At 42.2% G+C, this 25,374-nt stretch overlaps 1 protein-coding gene across 11 annotated transcripts in view; it reads right to left on the reverse strand.

Moving 5' to 3' along the window:
• LOC125768756 (disco-interacting protein 2) overlaps positions 1-25,374 on the reverse strand; it is a 128,864-nt gene that overhangs the window by 27,711 nt on the left and 75,779 nt on the right. For 7 of the 11 annotated variants that reach the window (XM_049436817.1, XM_049436819.1, XM_049436816.1 and 4 more), the window contains exon 3: positions 1,105-4,935. The exons of the other annotated variants lie outside the window; for them this stretch is intronic. In XM_049436817.1, the coding sequence (XP_049292774.1) occupies positions 1,105-4,759 (3,655 nt within the window). In that variant the 5' untranslated portion in view covers positions 4,760-4,935. The remainder of the gene's footprint in view (positions 1-1,104; positions 4,936-25,374) is intronic. 11 annotated transcript variants of the gene reach the window in all.

Consider the following 25,374-nt stretch of genomic DNA (forward strand, 5'->3'; position numbering starts at 1 on the left):
TAAGTCATACTATGATATCATAGACACATGGAACCTGACGTAAGTGATAAAGAACCCCTTTATGTAAAAGATATCGTTATATAAATATTACCAGAAAGATCCAATATAGAAACATTCAATGTATGTATATACCTTAAGCTCCATATATCTAACCATCAGAGCATCAGGAGAGTCAAGGTTAAAAGAGAGTTAAAAACAAATGTATATGCCGTGACCTCGCAAATCAGTATGGCATTTAGTTTTTCAGCCATTTAGTATCCACACGGCCAATTAGTGACCTGGGAGTATATATTACAAATTCAATTTCATATCTTTATGAAATACACTATTGTCGTAGATAAGCGAAACGACCCATGTGTCTTAGTACTGAATCACTTAACCTCTTCTTTTTTTGCCGTTTGCCTTCAACTTCCCAGTGTGCAGCAAACTATTTGCGGCATTTGTAATGCAGATGTTGCGGGTGCTTTATTTGGGGATGCGCATTACAATGACAGCCACAAAACAATTCAACAGCGATTTTACGCTTGACTTGAACCGCAACCCAATGCCAAACGATTCCTCGGGTGGTTCGTACCGGACAGAAGCTAAAAGAACTACAAAGAACGTGGGACGAATGTGTGGCTTTAAATTGATTTCCTTTCTGTAAAAACTTCACATTTTTTTCGATATATTTGCGGCACGGTAGCTAAAACAACTTATCATTTCCGATTGCAAACCATCCGGCAGCCATTTGTCATTAGACGGCGAAACACTAAAAGGTTGCTTTATACGGTGCTAAATGAATGAACACTAATGATGATCGTCTTTGACTATGATCTGTCCCGCTTCCCTAGTGATGTGCCAGTGTTGTTTCTTTAAAGCAATCTTCATTCGCTCACCTGAGCCGATGAGAAAACCTCCATCAACATTCAACTGTCACAGTAAGTCAAGACAAATAGTTGCCAAAGGCTCATTTGTCTGCGTTAATCTTCAGCGTGACCGTGGCTGATTTACTTCATGATTTATTACACCTAAATTAAATGCATTTTTTTCACAGCAAAAAAAATCATCACGCCACTAAAGCGCAACTTTATATCACAAAAGAAAACCTGCCGGTGCACTTACCCCAATAGCTGCCACGCCGCAACGTCGAATGGTTTTTCCGCACGGTACGTTTTTTGGACTTTTTTCGCTTCACTTTCTTCTTGTGGTTCACGTGTATGATGTTGATATCGTTATAATCAAACACATCACAGTAGTTTTCATCATTCTCGTCCAGCTCCTCTTCCTCATCATCATCATCCTCCTCCTCATCTTCATCTTCATCGTTTCCTATACCATTCTCGGTGGCATTTGCACGGGATTGCTTATCCCGTACGTCATCACCTTGCTCACTAACTATCACTACCTCACCGTTTGGACCGTACACTCTTTTCGCACCACCCTTCAACCGTGGCCGACTCGGACGACCAGAGTCCTTCCGTTTCGGCGATCCCGAATCCGATCCTTCAAAACACTCACAATCACTGTTCATTTTGTCACACCGCATACAGTACAGATTATCACCCAAACTGTTGATCAAGAACTCATTCTCGCTAAACTCCTCGTCATCCTCATCCTCTTCGTTCTCATCATCCTCATCTTCAGGATCCTCATCGTTATCCACTCCATCGTTATTTTTCCCCATATACCGATGGCGCTGTGCACTGCTGGCTTTATTCCCGTTTACCGACGGGAAGATATTCGCTAGAGAAATTTCGTTCTGGATCGCACCAGAGGATCGTATCCGCTTTAGCTCATTTCCAGGAGCAGTACTCAGCTGAAAGTTTGAGTCACCGAAGGGAGCCGATATCGAGCGCTTGTAAACGAACGAAGGTGGTTCCTTGTAGCGATTCACATGTACCGACTGGTTACGCTTGCTAAGCAGGCTCGAGTTGTTCCGCAGGAACTCCTCCTCGGTGTAATGTGCACCGCCGGTCAGTGGTTCCAGAGGGCTTCCGTATGGGCGAACTTCGTGAAAAAGTTGCTTCCGACTACTAGCCGTCGTCGTCGAGTGAGCACTCCCGGTGGCGGATTTACCTGCTTTGGTCGACTTCCCCATTCCGATGGAACCTCCGGATGCAACGGCACCACTTTTGCGCTTGTCCGGATGGGGAAACATAAATTCCAGACCGGCATCCGTTTGCTGAAAGTACCGCTGTTGGAGTGCGTTGTTCTTGAAGCGAATCGTTTCATTCTTTGTCACTATAAACGTGTCATAGTAGTCATTCTCTTCGTCCTGCTGTTCGCCAACAGTAGCCGGGACGGCAGCAGTAACTGCGCCTCCAACGTTCGCACTGTCGGTACCGAGTATAGCGGCCCGACCTGCACCATAATCCCGATAGAACTCCTTAATAGCCGCTTCGTTCATCTTCTTCTTCTGTATGTAGTAATGCCGCAAACGCTTCAAATGTTCTTCGTAGAATGCTTCCAGGTCGTGTATTTCCTGGTTGTAACGGCGATCATTACAAAAATTTTCAAAATCACGCGCAAAGTCCGGTGCTTCCGGTTCGAGCGTTCCTGCAGCTTCCGGTTCGGCAGAGAAATCATCGCCCAGCTTGCTCCAGTTTTCGTCGTACAACTCCCGGAAGATATCCTTCCCGGCGACACGCTGCTTGCGAATGGATTTCTTTCGTTTCGACGAGTTTCGCTGCACCACCATTACCCGCTTGAAGTACCCATCTCGGCTGACGGCCAACTTTGGCGGTTTACGCCGCTGGAGTAGTGTGGCCTTCTTCGACTTGCGGCGGAATAAATTTTTTGGCTTGGTTAACGTCAAGCTGAAGCCCGAATCCCGGGATGACATCGATTTGAAGGACTCATTCTTCACCTTCGGCGGTGGCACTAGGCGTGGCCCTGCCGTTGATAGTATCGAGTCCTCTTCCTGCTGTTGGCCAAGATTGAGCTGCTTCCATATCCGACCGGTATTGATCGAGTAGAACTCTTTGTTCTTCGTGAAGGGATTTTCCTTGATGCGCAACGCATAAGGTATGCTGTTTTCCGGTGAGGGCAGTTCCGCCTCATCAGCGTACACCGTCTGATCGTAGAAGATGTTGTTCTCCTCCTCGAAGTAATTGTTTGGAAAGATGAACTTCGGCTCATTGGTCGGATCGGTACCTTTCGGGGTACGCTGAAGTTCAAAATTTTCATGGCTCTTAAACGTATGCAGACTTGCATCCTCGACGTCTAGCGTGCCTGTTTTATTCGCCGTTGCCTTTTTCGCCTTCTTACGGTATTTGTTTTTTTGGTTCTTCAGCTCTAGCGTACCGTCCGTCACCGTACCGGTCAAGTTCTGTGTTGAGCCTCCCAAACCGTGGCGCAAATCTTTCTCGTCCACCTTGATATCGACGTCGATCAAATCGAGCGCGGAATCGTTGCTCAACTGTCGGTTTAGATTATCTTCCGGCTCCTTAAGACCTCCACTGTCCGACTTTGAACCAGCATTTTCGATGCCATCCGTCTCCTGTCCATCCATCGCCGGGATGCGTATAACGATCCCATCTCTCGATTTGCTACGTATCATTTTGAACGTTTGCGTGTTAATCCTTGGAATCCGGGAAGGACTTCTTTGTCGCTCGCCGGTATTCGTACCGGACGGTGGGGCAGGTGCTAGCGTTTCTTTCACCACCTTCACTACCTGCGGCTTATGTTCGCGAACGGGCTCGAGCTCCTCCGGACAGTTGTCAAAACTAGTCTCCAGATACCGCTCGTTGACATGGGTAGTGGATTGCATCAAAGAGTTCGGCTCACAGTACGTTCGGATTGTAACCAGTGTGGGCAATTCGTTGGTGGTCGTTTTGCTCGTACCAGTGCTGAAGCTACTCCGGAACGATTTTTTCGACGAAGCATTCGTATTGTTATTGCCTGCGTTCGTAAGCGTATTGCTCTCGATCGTGAACGTACTGATGCTATAGAATGACTTGTCGTCCGCCGTATCCTCAGATACCTTACCGCCACGCATGCTACCTTCGTTCGCTTCATCCTCCTCGGGGATAGCGTCTGAGGAGACATTTATGTTAACGTGTGAGATATTCTTCACCCGTCCGGTACTACCCATGGAATCTTGGACGTGCGGTTTCGTTAACTTCCCTTGCCTCTCCTGCGAACCTGACGTGATCGTTTTGCTGCTGAGATCATTGTTTTGTACTTCATTTTCGATAGATTTCCTAGGGGCAGCCTGTTGCTGGGACGCACCAATCGACTGTTTCGAAGGTCTGGGCGGTTTCTTGATCTTTATCTTCTCTACCTTCCGGGAAACTTCGTACGTCTTTTCCACGAGATTACGATTTTCATTGATGTACCGATCGTTGATCTCCTGCAGTGCGCGAATCTTTTCATCCAACGACGCATCATTCGATTCTAGCTTCTCCTCGAAAGAAAGTTCCGGTGGGGACACTCGCTTCGTGATGGAAGAGGACGCACCTGTTTTCTCCGATGCGTGCACCTCAGAACTATCTTTCACCTGTGTACCTTCCGCATCTCCGTTCAACCTTAGCTTCTCCGGTCCCTTCACTACCTTTGCCTGATCCTCAAACTCGTTGATGTTGACCAGATTTTTGGTCGAACCTCGGAGCACTGCTGCTGCATTGCGTTTGCGACCTCGCTCGAGATAACTCTTCCGGATGCTAATGCGCTTGAACGAGTCGCTCCGTTTGAAGCTTTGGTCGATGTTGGATTTGTCTTTCTGCTTCTTTTTCGTCTTCAACAGATTGCGTATCGATTCGAACGTGATTGGCTTCATGGTTCATGCGCCACCATGCCTGGGTTCTGCGGTACCGATGCACACAAAACGAGGATGACGCGCACCTACAAAACGTCCCCTAACTCCGACGGTGCTGTCGTTCTTGTGCGGGATTCATTTTTCAGCTGTGCAGCTTGTACACATCGCGGAAAAACAAAACTTCTCAGCAGGAGAGTCTGTTAGGATTAGAAGGGATGAGGATATGCGAAATGTCGATAAAATAAAACACTGTTGTCAACTTCGATAGATGTCGCTCTATTGCAACGACACGACGACCACAGGTTTGTAAACACAAGTGACAACTTCAAACACACACACGGAGGAGCCTGCCGTTTAGTTTGCTGTCCTCAGTACGAACGCGCTTCGTAGACTCAATCACATACGCAGAGCAGAGTACGCGACTAGAGCCGCTCGCGGACCGATCCTTCCTCGTTATGACCTTGACGTGGACTAACCGTTAGTGGCGTCCGTCTGCCTTGGCAAACAGACGCACACGTCGAACGGGTAACTACGGGAAAGTGAGCACTCTCGCGAGCGCGAATACACACAACGCATTTTTTGTTTGGTGTGTGTGTTGTTGTTTTTTTTTTTTGTTCACGCATTCGCAACATTCGCCACTTTCCTTTTGTCTCACGGGCGTTACCAGCACCATCATGGCAGGTGATGAAGTCCGTGCCCCGTGGCACGCATTGGCTGCATATCAGCAAGAGGGGAAAATTGTACATGACCACCATCTTGTAAGGTGGAAAAGTTTCGAGCAAAACAAAAAAAAATAATACACCACTTCCACTGCGTCCGCTCTTGCCTTCGCAGGAAAAACAACAACCAACATCCACTACTGCCGAACTCATCAACCACCGCACGCGTAATGAGCGTTTTGCATGTACGCGGAGTAAAACGCAAATGTGATCTGCTTCTTGTCGGAGCTAATGAATGAAAAGCTTCACCAACAGCCTCAAACATGTGTGGTCGGCTTCACATGGCCGGGTTCGGAAGAGAAATGTGGGGTGAGCGACGCGTTAAATACTTGCGCCACGATCTGACACGGTACGATGTAATACATTCGGACACAACAACCAAAGCCTTTGACCGATGTATCACAAGTACTGAGCTGAATGTTGTCCGTGTAAGTTGTTGAACTCGCGAGACGTTATTCTCCCATTCCTTACCCTTCCCTCCCAATAAAGCCAATGCGCTTACGGTCATTCGCTTCCACTACGTTGAACTGTTGAAGTTTGTCCGAACATGACTGGGTTTTACTTTTTGGAGACAACACAACAACAGCTCTCTGTCCAGCTTTGTGTAACCTTCATCGTTAGAGGTTCTGACATACAGCAGGATCTAAGGAAAAATAAACCGAACGCGAAACGGTAGATTTCCGCCATACTTCGCTGACCAGAACAAAGTAATCTTGGGGGGCCGGTTGTTGACTCATAAACCCGTTCTACAAGACTGCCCGTGAACGTACGGTACCTGAGACCCAATGTGCGGCTTCCCTAATGGAGAGGGTGGTCACACCGAAATCAAATTCCGCTTGCAGTCAAATATTGCGATCGCCGTATGGGGGCCTTTACCACTGACGCCTCTAAATATGGCGTCTGGCTGTGTCTAGAATCACGCTTCAAGATGTTTATCGAAACATTTCGCAAAACGATGCTGTGTGCACGAACCAAGAACCTCCAATAGTTGCTGCAGTTGTAAATCCAAAGGTGGTCAAGGTTTTGGTAGTACTGCTGCCTAGCAGTAGCATAAGGCGAGGTTCGAAAAATGTGTAGGTGAGTAAGGCAAATGCAACTGAAAATAGACCGCACTCGAAGTTGGGTTTCAAAGATACATTGTTCGACACAATTTCAAAGTTTGAAAGAAAATTTACCTTTTGCTTAAAAACCCAATCTTGCCCGAATCTTGATTTAAAATACCTTCCCGACAAACCGAAGGTAGCCGTATCATGCGATCAAAAGCTGAGTTTCTTTTCCAAAATTACATTTATCTCTGGGTCATCCAAACACGCACACCATGCATCAGATAATTATTACAAAAAACCCGTTGAGCCCGCGTTCGAAGTTTATCTTCGTGTGTATCCAATCATTACTTACACATTTTCTTGGCACTACGTTTTACTGCTTCGGCCATTACTGAGGCGCGCGTGTACGAAAGAGTATCTCCCGCGTTTACCCTAAACGCTGCTATCATTGCATCCGATTCTAATTTTCTATGGCCCTCCTGCGGACATTTGGCGCTCATTTTGGACATCATCTTTACGGGTTTCTTTCCGCTAATAAGTCCCGGTACTCGGTACCATCTATCGACAGGGTTTGCATCCACTGGAGACACGAGGGAACAGCGCAAATGGTTCTATATTGTGTCCGCGACCCACTGTTTTTCATACAGCCCAGACATTCGTCTCCAGTATTTCTTGCTTAAGTTGAACACTCCGTTTGACGTGCGTACGAAATGAAACAAGCTAGACTGAAAAAAACATCGTTCCACAACTGCGAGAGTTAACTCGGACCGCACCGGCACCTTCCAAAGGTGGCGTGCAAACCAACTACTGGGAACCAAATATAATTAGGTCAGTCATGAAGAAGTCTCGTGAGGTACCTCAAGCTATGCAAGCCATGCGCGACCTCACTGAGTGGGTAATGAACGAAAAAAAAACGAAGCCACAACTAAAACTAGGTTTCATGAAAACAATCACGAACCAACTCGGACCAGCTGCCGGTTACATCAAAGGCCGGTAAAAATCGACTCTTCCTCGACAACGGGGGTCTAGCCCAAAAACCGAGCGAGATGTTTTGCGAGAAGCATAAGTAACGTGATCTCGTGATTTGATCTTTCGATGGATGATGGATCTTTTTTTTTGGCGGATCGATTCGATCGATCGCTCCCGTGATGTTGCTAAATGGGGCTAGCTTTCCATCCGTTTAAGTTCGTCACAAACTTCACTTAACGGTGGATGTAACCTGATGGTACCTGATCAGCTTCTCCATGTCGAGCATCAATTGAACAGCCCTTGGATATGATCTTCACTTCAACTTCGCCAGACTAAGGACGTAAGTGCAGACGAAGAGTTTTGCACCGTTTCCAGGAATCTTAAACTCAAAAAAAAACAAACGTAGCTCAGGGTACCTAAAAAGATACCGTTAAAGAAATCGGGCTTTCCAAGAGTTCTCCACAACTTGTAGAGTCCGCACCATCAGTTTGGCGAGACGTTCAGGTCTCTCCCGCTCGGACACAGCGTCGTAAAACAATCGAATAAAAACTTAGCGCGGATGTGAAATGACGAACTGTTTTGCGTGTAATAGCCAGCGAGAAAAGCAGCTGGCAAAACTGGAATCTTGGGTCCGAGCTGAGTTTAGGTCAGCTAGGGACGGCGGAAGTGGAAAGCAACCTTCGTAACGGCCACACGGTGGTGTCGGGCAAGACCACAACGCTACACTCGTGCCCGGTTGAAGGATTGTATAACAAAACCGCAGCAAAGGCCACACACTCGTTTTGTAGGTCACACGCTGTCACAAACCACACGCTCACCCTTTTCTTCCCGAGGGCATGGAATTCGCTAGTGGCGAATGATTCGACACTATTTTACGAATTCTTGCGAGGTTTGGCGTTTCGCTGTTACAGCTTGCATATGCTGTGATAATCAGATTACGTCAGACCGATGATTTTAAAGATCATCTTTCTTAACTTTAGCTATTAACACTTGTAAATGTCACTCTATGTCAACTACTAGAATGTACAGTGCTTCAGCATATTAGGTAGATTTTTCAAATTGAATTGAATTTAACAACTCTCGCATTATCGAGAAAGTGATATTGTAAATCATGCACCGGAAAAAAAGATACGCCCAAACACCTTTACCTTCTTCCCTTTCGTGCACTTTCCAAAACCATGCAGAATGTAATCGAAACCAGCTCAGTGTGTCGTAAGACGCTTATCGCTCAATTAAGTCGCATCTTCGGCTGCATGCAAGCGGCCCGAAGCAAAAACAACGACAGAACCCGCGAGAAAACACACAACAGCATCATCATCTGGGCGCACCGGAAACACATCGTTGCATGTGAAAGTGTGTGTATGTGTCTGTAATACAGGAACAGGAGCGGAACAAGTGTAATGATCTTTGTCGGTTGTTCGTACTTCGCACCCATACCATGAACCGATCGATAAACGAATATCCATCGGTTCGACGCGCCACATAGAGATTATGCTCCATAACACATTTGCAGCCAGCGGATGGGTAGCACACTTTTCTGCTTAATTTGAATACTTGTAAAACCCCGTCATCCACGTGTGAGCACAAAAGTGGGGGGGAAGTGTGTGAGAAGCAGAAAAAAAATGCCAACGAGCAGCTCCGTGGAGTAACATTGGACAAGAAAGTGGAGTACTAGGCTATATGTTGGCTGTAAAATGTATCGAGGAGAAGAGATCAGCAGATAGCCCAGCTGTCGAATGAGATGCGTCCACGGGAAAGGAGGCTATAAGGGAGGCAAATTTCAATTAAAGTAAGATCATGCCCAGAAGGGCACACACGTACTTCCTCGCGGTTGTGGAGACCCTGGGGGGGGGGGGGAACTGTTTCTCTTTCCGCATTTCTCACCCTACACTGTCGTCTGTGAATATCATCTGAGAGTCGTCTGTAGGAAAGCTGTTGATAACCAGACCGCAGCCCTACATCAGTCTGCTCGAGGGTGTTTCATCTCGGAGGCAGTTTTTTGCGGTTTCGTCCTTGGTTAGATTTTCTCCCAGCAGTGTAAGTGGTGGCATGCAGCCGGGAAGCCATTGGGGAAATGAGATTTATGTATATCAACGCGATGGCTACCGCATCAGCCATTGTTAATAGGTAAATAAATCAGCACTCGTTACATGCATTTATGCATGCATTTATCACCACGACGTCAACTACTGAATTGTCTCATTTGCTTTGTGATATGGGATTTTTTTCTACTGCTTTTTTTGCCCTACTCGCTTTCTTTATGTCGCTTGCTCCTTCATCCCAAGGGAAAAAGCCTTGGGGAGCATCTTCGCCCCTGTGGCTTTGCTTTAGTGGAACACGTGTTCTTTATGCTTGATACCACACAGATGAGCATCCGTCTCGTTGTTATTCACACTATTTGCACTCCCACACGTCTGGTATGTTTCGATCGCAAATATGTAACCACCAGCGGGACGGATGGAAATGAGTTCAATGCATTTTTGATTAAAATGTTCAATGTCCCGAGGCGAGGTTTGAAAGCGTTGCCGCACTTCTCGTACCATTAATGGTGGCAACTGCAAATCCAATCTTTACAAACTGGAGCACATGTTCTGCGGTGCACATACACCGATGTGAGAGTTTTTAAGTTTGTTGCTTTTCTTATCATTGTACTTGCTTTACATTGATTGATTGCGGTGCACAAGAAATCTTCCCCGTGTGTTTGTGCATGTTTGTAGATAATTTGTCAAGAGTTTAGTTTGCTGAATGTAAAGAAGCTAATTTCTCTCATCAATTTACATACCAATTGTTTCTTTTTTGATATAAGTTTCAGATATTCTATCTTGAGTTAGTTTAAAATAACAGGAGTCCAGTATGTAACACTGGAAAATCGGTTTTTGCTCGATAAACGTTGGCAAACACTGCTCGAATATATCAATACATTATATTATTAGATTTATCATACTATTAGATATTGTTTTGCACTGACAATTATTACGAAATGTATAATACTCAGCGTAAAATTTGAAACACTATTTAAAAAAAAAATTCCCGAACAATTTACACAAACGGCGACGAAACGACAAACGGCCTTCGATCAGCGCAGCGAGCATCCCATGAAGAGTGTTTGTGTTTCATCACTTTTCACAAAACGGCAAAAAATCCCGTTCCACATCGAGATCATTTTTGCAGATTCATTTGAATGATTGATGTCGAATGGTGATCTTTTTGCCCTGCGCTAAAAGCAGAGAGTATTTGTATCACGATCGTTCACGAATGGATGACGGTATGAACTTTCTTTAAATCGTGCCACCGTTGCAGTATCATTTAAAAGATACGTTTTTTGCGTCCATTCTAAATGAAATATTTTCTTATTATTACGCAATTGTTAAATTTTCACACAAAAGGGTTTCGTGAATATTCCCTGTGACTCAAAATTAAAACAAACCTACTAATTACTGTGCAACAATTTTATATCCATGATATGTAAGAATTTCTTGCAAAATTGAAACATTCCTATTGCCGCACGAATGCATCATTGTCCACTTTACACCACCATACATTATCAAGTCTCAGACGACACGAAACATTGACCATCGCTGTCCTGGGCGAAATATTTTGATGAGATTACGGTATGCGTCGACGGTGATCGCGCTAGTTTTGCGTTCCGGTTTTGAGAATGAAATGATAAATGCATCTTTGGGTTGAAACCGGTTGGAGTGGTACCGTCCATGCCATCTCGGGAAAGAAGTTAAGAAGCGCAGCATCCTTTACTCGTCTAGAGATTACCGGTTACACCGACTGTTCGACCGGTATATCTCTGTGTGTACGCGAGGACGCGTGGATTAAAATTGTTTGCCCATGTATACAAGCACACAAACACACACACACACATGAATTGTAGGCCACGCTTCTGACACCACTGTCCGCTTTATTACGGCACCGGACCAATACCGGCGCCATTATGCATCATTATCTAACTGTGCAAAACGGTACAATGCAACAGCATCCAACGGTTTGCCGAGAACTTGTACTGGACATTTCGCAGCTGCGATACTAATCGATTATAATTTTGTAGAGGGCAAACTATTCTTTCTGTTGCCATACAAGATAGTATGTTTTGGAATAGGTATACAGTAACAGTTAAGCTAATTTAAAGTCAACAAGTTCTACCCCACAACGGTACGCGGACATGGATCGTAAACTCTAACAAAGGTTCTAAGATATCTTCATTTTAGGTTCCACATCACACTTCTTCAGCTGAGGTAATTATTTGAACCGTCCTCATAAGGTGAAGAATTTTATTTGCTCACCCGAAACTGCTACCGTTAAGTGGAAGTGTAGCGTAAAAAGTGATACAAATTTTTTGGGAGAAAGAAAGTCTTAAGAGCAAGTACTCCCTATCAGTGGTATGATGTTTGCTTCAGCTACTAAAAAATAAAAAAGCTTAATCTCCACCAAAAACAGCTCAACCGTACGGAATCAAGTGGCGAACACTTGAGGCAAGCATTCGCAACGTGTGCACGTACGTGGAACCGCAAAGAACGAAAGAAAAAAAAATACAAATCTGGCAAAAACTAGATCCCAAAATCTTTGCTGGCAAACCACTAGTGCAGCACAATTAGCATGGCTTATTTGAAGTCACACGTTTTTTTTTTTCGGCGACACGAATAGAATATGTAGAGGACACAGTCATTGAGTCTTGGGGGCTTGCTTTTCTTTTCCACCCGGGGATGCGGAAGCATTAATCGTGTTTCCTTTCCGAACGAAAAAAAACCCAACCCCGTTCGTTAAGCTACTTGACACAAGGAACGATGGTGAAGTTTGCCCTAGAAAATGGTAACGCCAGCCCTCGACTGGACACCGCGCGTCAACATTATGCACGATGCTCAAACGATGAAATACTAACCTCGCCAAAACGCCTAAACAACCGTCCGTGACCATTCTTCACTTTTAATGTGATTCCTGTTCTCTCGCCCTCTTCCCTTTTCGTCCTCTTCCGTCCACAACCCTCTTCATTTCCCGTTAGCTAAGGTTTAAGATCTGGGTCTGTGAGCCACATCTCAGCTGCCACGAACTTGAACCTCGAGCGGATTCGCAAAACCACTTTAACTATGCTTATTATGCTTGACGAAAGACCAATGACCAGTGCGGACCATACACGCACACACACACAAATACATCAGCACCAAAAGAAGTACCCAAAAGCAGAAGGTTAGGATGGGTAGTCTAATTAAATTAAGCCACCTTTAAAACAATGAAAGTGAATTTATTTAGCACAAATCTTTTATGAAACCATTATCGTGCAATAGAGGTCAAACTGTTGGAAACTGGTATGAAACGTTAATGTCCGTCAGTTCCCAAAACCGCGAAGGTTAGCCAAAACCGTCAGAATTGGTGTCGAAATTTGCTTTTTGTTTGCAAAATTAACCTCATTCGAGAATTACAAATTTGTAGACGATGTAAGACAGATTTGTCAAACCGCTTGCAAAATGGTTTGATGGTGCAAAAACACAAGAAAACAGTCCCATTCTAATAGATTTTTGGGATTTCTTGGCACACCAAATTGGCGGAATACTAAAAAGTGAAACGTTAATGATAAATTCTGTCTATAATGATGGGATAATTAAATAAGCGCTGGAGACACTCATGATGCACCTTCCTTTGGATCGAGTTTTTTTCTCCTACTGTATCTGACAGATAGTTTTCGTTTTGTTATAGCGTTAATTATGAATACTATTCATAGTTTAATAAAATATCTCATACATCTTAAAATATAAACAAAACTCCACAATAAGTTCATTCACTTTAACTGTACTTCATTTAATTCGTAAAATTCACAGCAGATGTAATAGGGAAACGCAAAGGATGGAGTGCGGCCAGCCACGGAGATGCTGAATCTGTCAAAATTGATATAGAATCACGTGCCATTGATATGAAATGTCAAATGAACAGGCTGATTACACATGTGAGGATTGAAATTGACATAAATGATTTTTTTTATCGAATGGCAAAATCAAAATCAAATCAAATTCTAAATAAATGTTTTCAAATGTTTTAAACATTATTGTTAACAGTAATAAATCGCTGATAGTAATAAATTATTAGTAATAAAAACTAACAGTGTAACAAACAAAAACGCAACAACAATAATCGTATGAATCTAGCATTCCATATCAATGGCACGCGATTCTATATCAATTTTTGGTGATTTGCTGACGAAGTTGGTGTTTCGATATTTTAATATTTTGAATCAAGTTTAATATTTTGAAATATTTGTTGGTACAAACTAAAAAAATTAAATTATTTTTAACTTTTTTTTAAATTTAGTGTGCTTAATTTTGTATCTATTTTTAAAATAACACAATTTTTTCATTGTACATTGTTTGAGGCACAGTTGGAAAACAACAGCAGCCAAAAAATATAAAAAAGTAAACCAATAAGCGTTAATTTTTCTATTCAACCAACATAACTCACACAGCTAATGGTGCATAGAAGGTAAAAAAGCCATGTGAAGGTAATGTTAAGCGATATAATCCGAACAGGTCATATAATTCACTTTCATTTATATGAATCGCTCATTTCCGCTACACTTCAAAACCATCGCCACCAGAAATAAAGTAGATGAACTATCTTAACCTCATTTATTAGCCACCCTTACCAGACGGAACGGTTAGCGTGTGCGCCCCGAGCTCGGCGCCTTCCATAAACAACCGCTCTGACATAATTCTCACACTAATTGGCACGACCATGCTGGACACCATGGGCTGCTGTTGTGGCTGCTTTATGAGCTGCCATATTTTTGGTTTTGCCATTCGTTGCATCCAAAAACTGCACACAAATGTTCCACAGCGCCCACGTCGTATTACCAGCGAAGGGATTCGTCATAGTATTTTGCAATTCCATCAAAGCCAATTCTGGACGTGGGGTCGTGGAAGTGGCGATGAAATTTATTTTGTTGTTTTTTCCCCGAAACAAAACGTACCGTAAGACGACGCCCTACGTTCATATTCCTGTCACTTCTCCCCACGGGGTACGGTTGCCATATCTTTCACGTCTTCGTAAATTAAGCCACTCACAATCGGCTTGTAGGCGGCGACGATTGCTTCATGCCGGAGGGTTCTTTCTGGTCCAGGAATCGGGAAACTTTACTTTCACGCAAGCGAAACAAATACACGCGTGCATTGCAACGTGATGCAACGCATTCTGCAGCTGAACTTATGGAATATTGCAATAACAAAACAAAAAAAAAATGCATTTGGGTTTGGCTTTTTCGATACGAGGTTATGCATTATGTCCCAACGCACACTTTGGAACCGACGCGTCATGTGTTAAAAGGGCATAAAGGTGGAGAAAGCACCCGGGAAGAAATGTCACTTTTGTACGGGAACGAAATGCAATTTCTTGCATAAATACGCTCGTTGCAATACAGAAACACTCGACCCAACACAATGTTTGCACAACTTCAGCATCCTATTCTAGGAAGTAGCCCACCCGAGTGTTTTTTGGTCCGCATTTCGCAGCACAAACGACAAACCACCTTCATCCCCAGCCAGCACGTTCACACCCGCTGGATGCCTTTTTTGGGAGGAGTGTAAATTGTGTGCACATCATCAGCAACACGAGTGCTGCCCGGTTATGGTAAAACTTGAATTTTAATTTGCTTCTCCACGCGTCACTCGCATACCTGGTTCGGTTTGCGTTGTTGGTGCTGCGAGTCGCACCGCGTCTCGGCGGTGTTCACATTTTGCATAAATGTGTGCAGTTTTGTGTTACGACTGCATTGCAAGCAAGCGATGCAATTCTCGGGATGGTCTTTCGTTGACTCATTCTCTAAATATTCGAACATTCGTTTGACGCGAATCTGGTCTGTATTAGAGGCACGTTAGGTACGTGCCATCATAAAATATTCTCGATTCAAAATGAATTCTCGTTGCCATATTTGTAGTTGCATCGATAGTAAAAGTGTTTTCAATTTAGAAGCAAGCGTTGACCTCCTGCTTTAATGTGAATTTTTCTCATACAACGGATGCTACAGATGCCTTCATAAATATGGGTAAATATGGTATTCGATTTTTTCTTGGTTTTTTTTCAAATTATGAAAAGTGCTAACCATCATCTAATTTTCCCAAATCATTTTAAACATCCATTTTCCAATGATCTAACCATGTTGAAAATCTCCACAAACGAACAATTTACGCATGAAAATATGAAAAATTGTTTTCATCGGTCTCGATACAAAAGAAAAACGAAAAAAAAACAATATTTTTGAGGAAAAAAATATAATCATCCACCAAAACCCAGCATTGCACACACTTTCTCACAACAACGCTGAACGCATCACAATCGAATCAACTTAACTCATTTCGATCATGCGTTCGATTCGTACCCGGTTGGATCGAATCGATTTGTGCCATCGGTTTTAACCCGCCCATCAACACGCGAACAATGCGCATTTTTGTTTTCAAACACACGCAGTTTGATTTGTTGTGAATTTTGGTTTCGCTTGTTCATTCCGTGGTCAAAAACTAGACCCGGGTAAAGGTGTTTTAAAGCGTCCATTATGCTGTAGGGTTCCCCCGTTCGGTATGGGTTTATTTATCTGGGAGGGGGGAAAATGCGAATAGCCTTACGAAACACAGAAACCACCGTAAACAGCTTCACAAGCGAACCATTTCACCCGAGCATACTTTTACAAAAGGTGCTGGAAACGAGTTGAAAAAACAACGAAAACGACGGCTCTTCGATGGATTGTGTGTTTGGTATGCGAAGAAAACACCATCTGCCGGAGGTTCATGGCGGTCGGAGTCGGTCAATGGAAACGTGACGGCAAACGCAAGACATCTCTGCAGATAGACAACTAACCGATTCTTCAAATTTGAAAGAGAATTCAAAGGCACAACTTTTGCTCCATCATAGACGAGCATGTGTTCTACAAACACGCTACTTGGGAAGCTGAAAGATATGTTTTCCAACATGCTAAACGTGCTTCGATAACTTTTCGTGCCGTAATTTTGTCTAATAATCTTTGGCTGTGGGTTTGCACCAAAGTTAAACGATAGCTGGTGAACACTTTTACATGTCTTGATCGTCAAGGTGGATGACTCCAAACCATTTCTGAGCGAGAGAAAGTGACCTGAACGATTAAATTTAGTCGATTAAAAGTTATTCATACCGTTGGGGGGTTCTCAAGCAGACGTTGTAGTGCTTCTGGCGAAACGAAGATAAGACCAACGTAATGCTCAAGCTGCCGAACACATTTGTGCTTTCATCCCTAGAGAAAATGGCTCCTGCACAGAATGGCAACAAGTTACGAGTTTAATAATTAAAGCAAGTGTTTCTTCTTCATTCGAGAATACTGTTCACCATTACCATATGTGCGCTGGTCACGATATCACAAGCAGCAAAGGAACAGAGTTCGGTGTACCATAGCGACTGCTAGAATTAGTGTTGGCGAATCCCCCCGACGGGTACAATAATTTGCAAAACTAGGTGCATCTTTACTGAGCACGGAATAGTAACGAACCGTTCTCCAGCTGTTTGGTTGAAACTGATAAACAACTGACTTTCTCTTTCTTTTTACGAACGCAAACCCACGCCCTGTAATAATATATACGGATGGCATACGGTTGTACTTTTGTGAATTTTAGGTCACGGTAGATAAGGCGAAGCAGACGTCATCGTTGCGTTTTATACAACGTGCTACATATGCTTTAAATGGCAGTACGAAAGCGTCACATTTGTGGCATAAACCAGTGATGTCAAACTTAGTGATGCATTGTGAAAAAATTCCCATTTGTAATTTGATCATTTAATCAATAGTTCTTCTCAAAAGTTCAAAAGTTCTTCTTTTGCAAGGTAGATTGAAGAACCCGAATCCGGACCGGGCACATTGGGACAGCGAGAAGAAAAAAAATAATTTTCCTTAAATACTAAGGAAGAAACATGAAGAAAAAGACCAAATATGCCAAAAAATACGTTAAACTTAGCAAATAATTGACTATTTAAAACAGGACAAAATACTTTGATATAAAAAAGTTTAAGTTTTTTTCTTATCTTAGCACCTTGTGGCTTAGTATCCGTTAAGTGAGGAAAACTTTGAATTACTCCAATTGCTCTACATTGACTTTAGTAAAATAAAGCTAAATTTGATTTTTTATTAAACCAATTTCCACCATTTGTCCGTGCGTGCCATATGTTTGACATGACTGACATATCGCTTTGTAGTTCAAATAATATATTGCTTAAAGGGTCCTCCCATTCCTGTGCCACATGATGACAGAATCTACATCTTTCTTCGGTTGGTTAATAAGCAGTTAAGTCGCAATGTTGCAGAGAGGGTTTTTTTATTTTGCAGTTGATGTACACAGATTTACATCCGTTCCCACGGCGCCCGGAAAGCGATTAATACAAAATGGAAAACAAAAAAACTGCCACATGATAGGTACGCGAGATGTAATGGAGTGGTTCTTTTTTTTTACTTCATACCATCTATTTTCCATGCATTGGCAGACCAATTAGAAGCAATAGGCAGTTGTTGAATTTGCGAAAAAAGCAATTTACAATCGAGAAAGCCCTTCATCGTAAAGAAATTTGTATCGAACGGTGCATGAAGCGAAAATACCAAATCTTCTCTGTCGGCTCGGTGAAAAAGACAAGCAACAGAAGTAGAAAATAAAGAAACACATCCTAATAGAAAGCAATCAATTTGGAAACCATTTAAAGCGCTAACGGATGCTTTAGGGAAATTGTATCATCATTACATGTTGGTGAAAATTAATATCACATAAAAATCATTGATCATGAAACTTATTGATGCAATTTTTTTATGTTTTCTTGAAACATCCCGGAACTGTTCCATCAATAGTGTTAACTGTTTTTTTAAGAGTTGCGTCGTAAGCAAATCGTGTTAAAGTGTCGAAAAAGACAAAAAAACCCTTCATTCAGGGATTCATTTGCTCGATCGTTTTGTGTGATCATCCGCAAACCTTTGTACGGATCGTTAGAAACGATTAACAATTAACAAATTTCACTTTCTGCAATTTGGCTTCGTTTTGGGAATTTTTCTTATGCTTGTTTCCCTTGTTATGACGCTCTTGTTCAGCATAATTATGTTGAAAACATTTCTCTTTCACCCGCAACATAAAACACACAACCATTCAGCCCGTTGGGCAAGTCGTTACATATTGCGTTAGAATGCATGCAGAAAGCAACAGCAAAAAAACGATGATTCGTTCAACCCATTTTTCCAGCTCACCAAATCGAAGTGTAAAGAACCGAATCCATTCGAAACGATGTCTTCTTCACAATGAGTGTTTTTAGAGGATTTTTCCATTTTTTTAAACTACCATTTCTTACCAGCCCGGACCAAGGGTATGCATTTTCATGCTTACAAACGAAAGGAAAAGTGATGCCTTACGATTACGCAAAATCATGGATGCTTTTCCTACTACCAAGCCCTTTCCCAAAAATCGACTGTTGAACAAAAAAAATCGGAGCGTGCACCGTTAATTGCATGCGCACCTATCACTAACAGCACTCAAATGGTCGATTAAATGATGATAAATCGCAGGGCCCGAGCCACTCCCGCATTCTTCATCATCATCACCAATCGAGTGAATGTTGGTTGGTTCGGGGCGGGTTGGTGCGTCAAAAGAAAAGGAAAAAGATAGTTTTAATATTTTCCTCCCAAAATGCCCGCTTTGTTTTGTTGCCTATCCATTCACACTGATTAAAACCTCTCCTCCTCTTCACATGGCGTATGGAGTGAATTTTTCCGGCATTCAAAGTTAATGAAAATGAAAACTGGTGCGTCCGAATGTAGCTCTCTTACGGGTTTAACTACGGGCATCGAGTTCACAGGGGCGGTTCCTTTAATTTTCTTTTTAACCGCTCGCAGATAATGCTTACCCATATAATTTTTGTTACCACTTTGGCCGGCGTGAAGTTTTTTTTTCGAAAACGAACAAAAGCTCGATAAGTCCATGTAACAAAAAGTCCTTCATTTGCGCAAAGCTACGTAACTAAGTTACACTGTTTGTGGTTGAATAAATACGAAATTTCTAATCGCTTTTGGAAGAGAGCGCACTGTTGTTTCGATTTTATTTTGTTAACAAAATATGACGCAACAGTAAACAAACTCCACATTAAAATACTATCGTGCATCATCGTGCCGATCGTCGGCTACACTTTCGATTGGTTTCGCAACAGAAGCTTGATTTAGGCATAATTTATGATGAACTGAAATCTGTAAGGGCGAACGCTTTTATTAGCACAAACACAACCTTTACTCTGTTTGCTTGAAGAAAATAAAGCATCAAGTGATTGAGCAGCGTTGCTATTTTATTGTTTACTCTCGTAAGCGAATCTTCCACCTATTGCACTATGAATCTCTATTTTGCACTCCCATCCTTGGCACAGGTATATTTAAGTTTGCAAATTTTTATTTGAAATTTCTATATTAGGATACCTCGTTTAGCGATTTCACGTAAAGTTGTTTGAACTATTTGGTCCTGATACCATATTTACAGGTCAATGCCAACACTAACCGATGATATCCGATCGCAATTTAGCTACTTTGCGGCTGAAGGCCGTCTATCGCTATGCATCATATCAAACGACATCAATGCCACGCTACCGCAGGGCAAGCGACGAACCCCACGAACAACAAAAAATTAATCACATAATGAGAGAAGAAAACAAAATCATGGGGTAATAAAAATCAAAGCTTAACGCAATGTCAGACACAACATAAGCCACTGGTCGTGGCAAGAGGTCACCGGTTAGTTACCTGACGTGATAGTAACGTGACACGTTTACAAGAACTGCGCCGAGTTATGCTTTTGGTAGTGAAGCGAGCAGGGCAATTATTACACACCCGGTGGCACACATTTACAATCGCGACCAGATACAATGAAGATCATATGACCTCTTCTTACGTATGTGCGCGCATGTATGACGTAGATCTCACGCATGCTTGCAGCGGCTTTAAATGCGGCGTCTGTTGGGGTGCTTGAGAAAAACGTGAGAAAAGCTAATGAAAAGGAAGAAAAGCACTGTACCGAGAGAGGTCGGCTCAGTTATGCCCCCAAAAAAACATGAATCATGAATGTTGAAAATGACATCATGAAAAGCTTGAAAATCACAGACCACCGAAGACTTTTTTTTTAATCGCAGCGACCGTTAGGTTAGCACATTGTCCCTTTGGTATAGTTGGTTAAGTTTGCTTCCAATAGGTTTTATTATTTATTTACCAAAAAAAACTTCTTTTCTAGCGCAAGCATAAAACATTATGTAAATGTGCATTGTTCCATTCGCAGTGGCGCGCACCACAAGAAGTGACAAAGCAGTGCACGAAGAAAATTGGAAGCTTCTCTAATAATATTGACCTTTCGGTCGGTTTCGTGCGTGCACCGTGGTGCATAATTTTGCCCATGGCCTTACATTTTCAATTAAAATCGTATACAGTTCTCGCTCTAGCAAGCAAAGTCTCAACGCTCGCTTATACGCTATTTATAATATTTGAAAACCAACGGGGATGCCCGGGATATGTATGAAGTTAATTATTGCTTTCAGAGGCTTTAGAGGTCGAAAAGAGTCAATCAGTTCACTGGTTGGTTTATCCTGTAAACCTTTCCTTTCGATACCGACCATCGCACGGTGGGATATCACAACGCATAAAAGGACATTTTGTTCCATTTCGTTTTGTGAAATATAATCCATTTTTTATGTACTTTCATTACTATCAAAAATAACAAACATCATTCCACAAATGATGTTGTTATTCCACATTATTAAAGATCCTTTCTGTGGTCTGTTAAAGAAATTGAATATGGGCAAAAACGGACAAAGCTGTTAGTGACCAAGCATTTGAACTAGTTGTTTAGTTCTGGATTCTGGAAGTTGGAAAAGATAATTGTTTGTTAATCTATTCTAAACAAATAAATATTTTAGGAAATTATTTTATACGAAAGAAAGAGAACAAGAGGTGGTTGATTTTTAATTAATTCAGCTTAAAATATTTCTTTTTTACTAATTGAGGAAGTAAATGGCTTCAACTTTTTTACTTTTGCAGTATGTAACTCAGTCAATTTTCAATTGAATGACTTAAAACTTTGGATTAAAATTAATTAACTAATGGAGTTTGATCTCATATAAATAACTTTACAATATTAAGAGTTTAATTTTTTCCCCAAAATGTTCACCCTCTGTCCCAACGTGCATCAGGGGTCCAGGGATTACATTCGCCTTCGTTTCAAGCAGAGTCGTGACTGAATTAAATCATCAGATCGATGTTGCGGAATATGAAGCGAAACAACAGCAAACAAAAAAATGCGATTACTAGCTCAACAGTGTGGACCGAGTGGTCCGAGCATGGATTCAACATGATGCTGCATGAACGATGTGGCTACGGTGTGATCCTCACTATATTCTTTGCCGTACGGCCGTGCCGGGATTGAGTAGGAAGAAAACACTTTCCTTTACAGCATGGTGCATAAACCGTTCACTATTTAAAATAGCCACATGAAGCAGGCTCTTGTTTGCATTAAAAAGCCATACCAGCGTAAGAGAGATGCGCATATAAAGCATAATAATGATCACAAAAAAGCCGCACACCATCTGTCACGGGTGGCTCATACGCGACGTAACAGATGAACAAACACCGTCACTGCTTTATTGCGGACGAGCCGGTGTAAGGGTTTAGTGTGGTCGTTGTGTTTTGTTGCTTGTTGTTTGAAGAAACACTTGAGGTCGCGTCTCGAGCAACACAATTGTCACTTGAACGTTTTGATTGATGTAACCGAAGCATATCTTCATTTGTGTATCTTTGTAATCATTTCTTTTTTTTTTTCTTAAAAAAAACTGTATGTGATGCATTTGATTGTTATGCGCTTAGAAATGTGTGTTTTTTTAAAATTCCAATTTCCCTCTCAAAACAACATAAACCTACATGCGATCGACACCGATGAATGAGAAGGTCGTTTAGGAACGGTGACCTAAAAGGATGGTTCAGTTAGCGTATGCAACTACCGTAAGGTATAGAGAAATTTGCCCGAGTTCTATTTTTATACACAAACAAACTAACGACGACAAACCGTGGAATGGAAAATCATAAAAACGCCCCGTCCTAGGCGTCTACGATGGGAATGAAAATTATCTCAACCATGTTTGCGTCACCGTGCCTCAACTTCCACAAACCTCTCGGGCGCGCGCTTTCCTGTTTTGCATCGGCTCTCGTACCAACATCCGCCGAATCGATTGTGCTACTGCATCTAAATGTTATGCTGCAAATTAGCTTCTCTCTTATGCTTGCTCCCGATTTATTTTCCACCGCACCGCGCACGTGCTCCAATCGATGGGACCACAAAACACCATAAAATGAAGCAGAAAATGCATTTTCGATGTTTACGACGGAACATCATAACCTAACCACGCCACAATACTTCCACCCGGCGTCACCATTCTCTGATTTTGTTTTATACTCTTTGCAAACGGCTCGGGACGGGTTGTGGACGATTTATTTATCTTCGTTTGTGCTGATCGTTGTTGTACGTGAGCGCGTGCGCCTGCTTGCATTCAATGCATCTGCCAATGCGTCTTGAAAATTGGTTACCATTATTTGTGTGCATTTTTTACTCTTTTATTTCAATTTCCGTTCAAACGCGCGTTTTCCTCAACAGTGTGTAAATAGATACGGGCTTGTCCGTCCGGTCGGTTTAGTGCAAAACCTCCAGCGGCGGCCCTCCATTTTCTAGCGGGATATTGTTTTTACGAGTTTTCCCCTAAACCTTGTTTGCTGGGATTTTCCGCCCTATACATCTGGCCCTATGTGGCCTTCTCTAATGTGTGTCGATTTGGTCATGATGTGCTGCAAAGCCCCTAAAAGTAGGCCACACAAAAACGACAACGCAGCGTGTGTGTCTGTGTGTGAGCGTTTAGATGTGCGCCGATTGATGTGCGCCAACCAGCACCAACTGTAACGCGCAGCAACTTAGCGTGCCGTGTGTATAGGTAGGGATAAAAGCACATCATGTACTAAGGTTAACTTTTTTTCTGGAACAATCACTAACCACTACAATGAATTTGCCAAACACACGACACAACGATACCAGACCGGCCATCATTATCACGATCGCGACCTGCTCGTCCACACAAACACACCCCCCCCGCCATGTGTTCAAGGGGCACATTCTCATATTTTATTTCCCCATTCTAGTGCACACAAACGCGTTGTTCCGCACACGATCGAATCGGATTGGGTGCGCAAAACATTTGAATGGGAAATAACAATAAAAATAAAGAAACGTGACGATAGTTGTGACGATTGCCACGTACCGATAGCAGCAGAGCAAAAACCATGTAGGAAACGCAACCTTTAGAAATCACGGCTTTCCCCTACTGACCATTAATATTTAATGTTGGTTTCTTTCTCCCTTTTTTTGGGGGAGATGGGGGGGTGGGACAAACTTTTTGTGCTGGTGGAAAAGGGCAGTTAACATTTGGGCGAAGTTCTGTTCTGTACCACACATATTGCTATTGTCCAGTGTTGCTGCTACTGAAGCACCCGGTCAACCGGTAATGACAGTTAAATGGCGGAACGAAATTATTAGCTTTTAATGCACACAGCAGCAGCATACGATCGTGTTGCGCCCACCAATTTTTTAATGTGGCCGTTGTTATTAGTTTGATCGCCATTCAACGGTCTCCATCCCTCCGGAAATGGGTTCGAATTGGAGGTCGAAATTGTGTGGTATATCGCGATCGAAGCGAAATGTGTACGATTTTTTGAAATATTTTTTTTTAAAAAAGGAATCAAATTCATTGTTTGGCAGCAAGCATTATCATTGTTAAGTGCGATTTGAAAGAATTATTTCAGTTTAATTGTTTTTTTTTTAAGAATAAATTATTTCTTTTAAAATAAAAAATTTTAATTTAAGCTACTAATTACTTTATGTTTTAAAATAAAATTGTTGTGTCGAATGTGTTGGACAACAATATTTTTACATTCAAGTGGCAAAGTTAGATCCATTCCAGGATTCTATTCAAATTAAACTAAAATGGTTCGAGATAAATCTGAAATTCTTCCCACTTTGTTAAAAAGTTTGCATTCTAAAATCACTTCTGTTAAAAATTTTCTTTATGGAAACCCCTGTACTCATTTTATTTTTATTGAAGTGTTATAAATTAAAGAGAAAACAATATTTCAAATTTACACTTCTAACAAAAGCTAAATAAAAATAATACAAAGCTTAGCTTCTACCAAAGCTGTATAGAATACACAATGTTTAATCGCTACAGAGAACTAAAAATGTGTCTGAGATAATATTTGTGACATAATCTGATTAGCTGCGTACAGCCGAAAAACAAGCACGTTGACAAACACAGCGCAGAACTATCTTCGTTCTGCTATCTTACAACTAATCAAAAACGTACAGACGATTCATCACCGGGCCATCTTCCATCCGAGGGAATGGTGGAATAATCAACATCTTGTTTTTTTTGGGATCTCCTTTATGTTTTTCTCATTTCTTCCCACAAAAAACAGGTTTCTACTTTTGTCCAGTAAAATAATTGTACCATCCCATGTTCAACCGGTTGCGTTATCAAGTCCGTTTACATCATGAGCATAGAACCACTTTGGCCCGACATTGTTGGAGGACTGAAAATTTCACATACACTACGATCAGCATCAAAACATAAGTGTTGGGAATGTGCTTGGCAAGATTCGTCATTTTTGATCACACAAATCTCTAAACTTGCTTTTTGAGATGAATACAACAACATTCTTCCCGTATCACAAAAACTGTCACCTCACCCAAAACCTGACAGCAAAACTTGCTGGTTAAGCATACTATCAAATGTGAGCCGTTAATTCTTTGGATGGGTTGAAAAAAGCAAATAAATACAACGGTACAATAAACCT

This window comes from Anopheles funestus, chromosome 3RL, assembly GCF_943734845.2.
Source record: "Anopheles funestus chromosome 3RL, idAnoFuneDA-416_04, whole genome shotgun sequence".
Taxonomy (NCBI): Eukaryota; Metazoa; Arthropoda; class Insecta; order Diptera; family Culicidae; genus Anopheles; species Anopheles funestus.